This window comes from Sardina pilchardus, chromosome 15, assembly GCF_963854185.1.
Source record: "Sardina pilchardus chromosome 15, fSarPil1.1, whole genome shotgun sequence".
Taxonomy (NCBI): domain Eukaryota; kingdom Metazoa; phylum Chordata; class Actinopteri; order Clupeiformes; family Clupeidae; genus Sardina; species Sardina pilchardus.
The window spans coordinates 6,369,599-6,377,098 of NC_085008.1; the positions used below are offsets into that span (position 1 = coordinate 6,369,599).

Below are 7,500 nucleotides of genomic sequence, written 5' to 3' on the forward strand. Positions count from 1 at the left end.
GGACTGGACCTAATCAAAGATATCAGTAGGTGTAGTTCCACTGTCGTGATCAAAGCTCTTGTTCACCCACTTTGGCCTAACTGTTGTAGGTGACAAGGGGCAGGCTAGTTATAATCAATCCAAAACCTAACCTGATACATGTTGCAGTGCTTTTCTAGATAACCAAGTACAGCTTGCACCCGATTCGATTTTCCAAACAGCTGATTGGATTTAAGGTGTAGTGGATGAATTTCTGTGCCTTTAGTTAAAGGTCTATGCAGCCTGGCACCTTCATGGAATTTTCTCCCTCACCATCTGTCCATTGTCTTTCTGTCAGTACCCTGTACCCTGTACACCTTCTTCTTTCTGTCTGTTGTTTCTCTTTGTTCCGATGTTTGTCTATTTGTATGTGTCCAGCCCCAGTGCCCCTGTCTACCACATCACAGCCTTTAATCGCCACATTCTCTGTCTTTTTACCACTCTTTTCAACACCCTTGTATGGCCTTAATAGTCTACATCAGGACACTACTGGAAGTAGTAGACAGGACCCTCTTCCTAGTTCTTCCTCTGTCCTCCACGGGTTCCCCCCCATCTACTTGGCCAAAGGAGCCGTGATCCGCTTCCCCCTCCGCGAGTCAATGAGGGCCTCTCCAGTTAGCCGATCTTGTTTCCAGATGTTGAGTTTCCTCGGATCAGCCAGAGGATGTGCCGAAAGGAGACGGAAGGAGACTAAGTGAGCAGAGTGGGCCACGGCCCCCTTGCTCTCTGACCCGGGGGCCTCCTCAGAGTAGCCGAGAGCCAAGATAGAGAGGCCACGGACGCTGGTCAGATTGAAGACTGAAGGCCGGAGTGGTTGTGTGACTGACTGTGGTGAAATGGCCTTTGTGCTGTCACTTTGCCTTGATCAGTCCATAATGCCTAGTTTGTCTTGTGTTTCGAGCGCTCGAAAAAGTGAGGGACGAATGCAGGAGACATTTTTTTGAGACGCTCTCTCTCACCGCAGGAAACTTGTTTTCCTCGTCGCTTCCTCTGCAAACGAATTGCAATTGATTGGCTGTGTATTTACCTGTCAGTTTGCCACCAGCATACATCAGCTCTCACTGTTTTGCCCTTTCTGCAGTCTGTCATATCAAACCTAAGGCTTTACAAGCACTTCACAAACTCTCATTTTGTCATATCAGCGAGAAAAAGAATGTGCAGCCAGAAAAAATGGCCCACGTAGGAAGCAGGGGGGGCGGGTTCTTTTTTTCAGCAACTCGCCCTCTTTTGCAGATTTTACGAGCTCTCCAGTAAATCAATATCTAAAGAGCGGCACCGTTTAATGCAGACCTGTTAAACAGGTACTTAATTTCAATGAAGTAATTAAGAGAGCGTTTGGAGTGAAACCTGCTGCCCTGCAGTCCTTTTTACACACTGTATTTCCTTAATTAACAAATATCACACTTAATTGATCGCTAACCTGCAGGTCTTGCCAAACAGAATGGGAGCTACCTGGGGCTGACTGATGGTGTGACCCAGCCGAAGTCCCGGGCCATTGCTCAATGCTCTGTCCTCTCCTCGCTCTACTCTAGTTCAGGCCATTTTGCTTGTGTGTTCTCAGTGTAAACAGAAGCTCTTAAAAGAGTTCACTTGTTCATGCAGTGTGGTGTTTTATCGTGCTTTTGAGAGGGCTCCGTTCTTCTCATGTTGTCTGTTTTTCGTTCATTTCCTGTTGCAGTGTGTTCTGGGACTTGTACTGTGCCGCTCCGGACCGGCGAGAGACGTGTGAACATTCCAGCGAGGCCAAGGCTTTCCACGACTACGTGAGTTCCCTTTTTAAACCTGTCTCCACTCAAGGGCTTTTGGAACTTGACTGCGGTGTGTGTGTGTGTGTGTGTGTGTGTGTGTGTATGTGTGTGTGTGTGGGAGGGGGGGCACATTGGCATGGCTGGGGGTCTATCTGATGACAATTTGGGAGTACAGCCTGGACCTTTCTGTATCAGAGCAATAGACTGGAAGCTAGCAGTTTGGGGGGCTAGCATTTTGCTAGTTAGAGAAGTGCATAAAGTTTAATTGGATTGGAGTTGAGCTGCATTGGATTTCCCTGTGTATGTCATTCGGTGCCAACTGATATTGGATTATTTTTTCTGCCTTCCAGTTTGTGTGGCTTGTATTGTTACCTCAGACACTGAGGGTTGTGGTCTGTGGATCCAAGTTGTATGTGATTTCTGTTGGTCTGTGTGTGTGTTCTGGTGGTTGTTCCTAAGGCCATTGCCAAACAGAAGTTTCCCTCTACCACCTCGCCCCACTTCCTCATCATGGTGACCTCTGACCCTTTAGGGTTTACCTAAAGAGCCTATCTGAGGGCAAAGGTCAAAGTTCAGTCCATCGTCCAGTTCATGGCTCCAATAAAGGAGCTGCCTGAGCCAGTATTGGGACCCGGCCAGTCGGAGGGTGGCCTGAGGGTTGGTGCTCTGACCTCTCAGCCTGTGTGACCCCTGCAGATCCCAGTGACCTCGCTCATCGCCAGGGAAACAAGGAGCCTTGGTCTTGCTGGCCCTCTGTGTGGTTTCCACAGCAGCATGGCAAAGCCATAGATGACCATGTCGACGTGACTGCCACTGTGTTGACCCCTATTCCCCACACCACCATCCTCCATCGTGTTAGCCACAACTAAAGGGAGGCTTAAGCTGCCTGTAGTCACACCTCTCTCCAGTCTTAGCGTGTGTAAGACACCGGGGAAGACACAAGGGCTCCACTCTTTGTTCAGCTGGATGCTCACTTGAGTTTATTTTATCATCTCAAACACAAACTCCAGCTACCCATGCCGCTGCGTTTTTATGCTCCCCACTAGTGTCGTTAAAATACTGGAGACGCGTGCGGTGCGCAGAGGACTTTCTCAAGTCCCACAGAACGCCGTGTCCTGCCTCTGCTGGCTGACGGGCCTGAAGATGCTGAGGCAAGAACGTTGAGGAGAACCTCGGAACAGCAGATGGAACTGTTCTTTACTGCGATGTTCCCGTTTGACAGCTTTTGCCATCGGGGTGTGCTTCGGGCCCCCTCTCCAGCTGACAGAAGAAGTTTTCAATCTCACATTCATCTATTGTGTCTATGCGTGTTATGCCTCCATAAGATTAATTACACGGCTAATTAAATGCTGTGGTTAATTAAATCTGACGTGTGTTCAATTAATCTATGCCGCTAATCTCCTCATGCGTCTCAGCTGAGAGGTGCGGGGCGTGTCGTCGAGTGTGGACCACCGCCTTCTCCACACTCGCTGACCACACACACGCGCTGACACACACACACACACACACACAACACACACATAGCAGGGGACTGTCATCCCATGTGTGTAGTACCGCCGCCTCCAATACTTGCTGACCACACACATGCACACACTCACATGGGCGAGTGTCCAGCCAGCACCATTAATGATAACGCTGCCACTGTCTCAGTGTTGGTGAAGTGCTGCAAGACTTTATGTTATGTGGAATGTGTTTTGGGTTTCTATGTTTTGAAATTGGTGTGGGTGTATTTAATGTGTTTATAGGTATGAAATTGCATGTGTGTGTGTGTGTGTGTGTGTGTGTGTGTGTGTGCTTGTATGGGTGTGTGTGTGTGTGTGTGTGTGTACACGTCAGTGTGTGTTCATGTACAGAGAATTTGGTTTTTGAGTATGGCCATTTCTATGTTGAAATTGGTGTGGGTATATTTAATGTGTTTATACTGTAGGTATGAGATTACGTGTGTGTGTGTGTGTGTGCTTCTATGTGTGTGTGTGCTTCTGTGTGTGTGTGTGTGTGTGTGTGTGTGTGCTTCTATGTGTGTGTGTGTGCACGCTGGTGTGTGTTTGTGTACACACGTGTGTGTCTGGACACCCAGACGGGGTCAGTGGGCGCCACGCCGCGGGCCTCAGATGTCCAGGCCTCAGGAGTTCAGCTCTCGGGATTAATGACTGGTTTCCCCCGACCTCTCACCCCAGTGGACGCTCTCGCAGGGTCAGGGGTTAGAGGTCACTCAGCCACCGCAGGTCGGGGGGGGGGAGGTGGAGACTCCGTCCTTGTAGGAGTTTGGACTCAAATCACTGGAGCAGTGAATGTAGCGGCTAAGTGTTTTGGAAGTGTGGATGGGGGGAAAAGGTAGACGATTTGCCCTGGCCACAGGGTATTAGCGTACTGAAGTGGATGTGTAGTATGTCTGTGGTGGTGAATATATGCTTTAATGTGTCAGTATGTTTTTGCATGTTGGTGTTTGTGTGTTTTGTGTTCTGAAGGATATAAAAATGATTGTGTTTGAGTTGGTGCTTGTGCATCTGTAAATGCAGCTCTGTGTGAGTGTGCGTGCATGTGCGTGTGCGTGTGTGTGTGTGTGTGTGTGTGTGTGTGTATCTGTGTGTGTGTGTGTGCCTGTGTGTGTGGCTGGTCAGCGGGGGAAGTGGGCAGAAAGGGCCAATGTTGTGTGAATACTCTTATCGGCCGCGGTGGAGGTGGCGGTGTTAGCGGTGAGGAGAGAGGAGGAGGAGGAGGAGGAGGAGGAGGAGGAGGAGGTGCAAGTCCCGCGGGGCTGAGCCCCAGCTCTGTCTGTCTGATTAACTCCGGCCCCTCCGCTCCCCCCGGACCGGCCGTCCCATCAGGCCTCTGTCTCTGCCCGCGCGCTGATAACGCCGCGCAGCGCAGCCCCACACACCCGCTCCCCCGAGCCTCACACATCACGCCGGCGGAGAGCAACACACACACACACACACACACACACACACACACACACACACACACACACACACACACACACACACACACACACACACACAAGCAGCAGACCCACAGGCCCACTACCTGGACCTCTGCTTAACTCTCCACTTCTCCCTCAGTCAATCTCCGTCAGTCTCTGTCTGTCTTTCTCTCTTTAATTCTCTTACCAAGCGGACACTCTTTCTCTCCCCCCTCTCTCTCTGTCCCTTTCTCTCTCTCTCTCTCTCTCTCCTTCTCTCTCTCTCTCTGTCCCTCCCCCCCTCTCTTTCTCTCTCTCTCCTTCTCTCTCCGTCGTGTTGGGGCCTCTTGCTGGCCACACACTTGAGTTGTTGTGATTAGGGCTGTCCAGCAGCTGATGGCATCTGTGTCTCAGTGTGGGCTTTGTGTTTACGGTGGTTTGTTAAGAGACCGTGGCAGGGATAGTGGGCGCACTAGTGGAATCTGACTCTCACTGTCTGTCTGTCTGTCTCACGCGCACACACACACGCACACACACACACACACACACACACACACACACACACACCTAAACGGGCTTTTATCGGTCTTTATTCTAGAGAATGGGGAGAAGAGTGGGAGAATGAGCTGTCTGCATAATGGAAAGTCTCACTGATGGACTGACTGAATGGCACAGGCGATAGATAGCACTAACTGATGCTCCTGAGCATACTAGCGCTGATTTCTCTCGTTCCCTCTTTCTTTCTCTTGCTCTCTTTTTCCTTCTCTCTCTCTCTCTCTTTTTCTTTCTCTCTCTTCCTGTTCATTTGATATGCATAGAAAACATCAGCATCTGCCAATCACCGATGGGCAAATCACGCTCCAGCTCCGTCTCCTCATTAATACCTCATAAATATTCAGTGCTTATCCATCACGCCGTGACCCCTTCGCAAACTGCTGCCATAGCGATGACCTTTCACCCAGAAGTGCAGAGAGCCCGGGCTGGCCAGACCAGTCCAGTGTGTGTGTGTGTGTGTGTGTGTCTGAGGTGGGCTATGACTGTGGGGTGTTGAGGTGACGGGCCCTGTCAGACTGTCAGCGTTGGAGCTACCAGTCTGGGTTGATGCCATTGGCATTTGGGTTCCTGATGTTCTGTCTCTGATTCCCGGAAGGACATTGCCGAGCCGCTGGGACATTTTCGGGGGAAGACATTTCAAGGAAACGTGGGATTTTTGTAAGCCTTTGCCTTTTTTACACGACTGGTTTTCCAGAGTCCTCTGAACAGCCCGCTGTTGTTGCAACAGCCCTGTAACCAGATGTGGATAGCGAGTCAACATGTTGTGTTTCTGGCACTGCCCTGCTTCATTTTTGGCCTCCTATCACAGCTGGCCACTCTGCAGCTTGACTTTCGGCCGCACGCCCTGAGATATCACAGAACACGGGGGATTCTTTTACAGTCACGGCACCACGAACGCACTGTCTTCGCTCTGACCTGAACCTCTAGTGCCGGCGGCCATGTTTAACGATGATGGTGATGATGACTCACAAAGATGTCACCCGTCCCCCTCTCGCCTGGCTGCGTTCCATCAGCGCGTACAGTGGGAGTACGGGCACACTGATGTGGAGCGAGTATCATATGTGTATCATAACGAACTGGCGCAAATGACCTGTCACCGCGCGGCAGCCTGTGCCACTCATCGCCGGCGCTGCAGGTCTCCCTCATCATATTCTCGGCGGCGTTAAGCAGGCGCGAGCTGTCATCGTCGCACGAGGCGGCGTAGCGACCGCGCATGCGGTCGGAATGCTGATGCGAACAATGACAGGAGCACTTCCTGCTTTGTCAAAGAGACTGCGGGGCTGCCGTGACGGGAATGGGCCGGGCCCGGCCCGGGATGGGGGCGGAAACAGGTGGTTTGGGGGCTGGCAGAGACGCTGAGTGCCTTTTGTGTGTGTGTGTGTGTGTGTGTGTGCGTGGCCAGGGTTGGGCTTGTCTGTGATCACTCCAGGTGGTGTAGTTTGATGAGGGGGGATGAGGGGGGGGGACATGAATGGGAATACATTATGTAAGGATCTTTTGTTTGTTCTCTACCACTCTTTTATTGCTCTCTCCCTCTCTCTCTCTCTCTCTCTCTCTCTCTCTCTCTCTCTCTCTTCTCCTCGCTCTCTCTGTATCTCTTTATGTACTCTCTCTCTGTGTCTCTCTCTCTCTGTATCTCGTTCTCTTGTCTGTGCCTTGCCCCCCTCCCCAATCAAATCAAGTTCAGTAGTTCACCTGACACTGTTCCTCCTCCGTGCATTCATACTGACTCGCTCTCTCTTTTTGTCTTTTGCACACGCGCCATGCACACACGTACACACACACACACACACATACACACACACACACACACACACACACACACACACACACACACACACACACACACACACACACACACACACACACACACACACACACACACATATACACACACACAGACACATGCACATAAACACACACACACACACACACACATATATACACACACACAGACACACATACACACAGTCTTTCTTTCTTCATTTCTGCTTCCCTGTCTTTGTCCCCTCCCACTCACTCCTCCTCCTCTCCTCCTCCCTCTTTCTCTCTCTCTCTCTCATTCTCTCTGTCTCTCTCTCTCTCTCTCTCTCGGTAGAGTCGGTCCTCTGGCGTTGTGCCAGCGATGCCCGATCTCTCCTGGAAGCTGGGAAACGGGGGCGGAATGACGACATGCCGGCGCGATAAAAAAGACTGATAATAATAATCATCATGAATAAAGGAAGAGAAGAGAGTGAGCGCGTGAGAGAGGGATAGAAAGACAGCTAGAGCACAACA

General features: G+C 50.9%; 1 protein-coding gene across 2 annotated transcripts in view; it reads left to right on the forward strand.

The window, feature by feature from the left end:
- The window catches only part of ssbp4 (single stranded DNA binding protein 4), a 68,516-nt gene that overhangs the window by 18,618 nt on the left and 42,398 nt on the right, over nt 1-7,500 (forward strand). For both annotated transcript variants that reach the window (XM_062555912.1, XM_062555913.1), the window contains exon 4: nt 1,697-1,781. In XM_062555912.1, the coding sequence (XP_062411896.1) occupies nt 1,697-1,781 (85 nt within the window). The remainder of the gene's footprint in view (nt 1-1,696; nt 1,782-7,500) is intronic.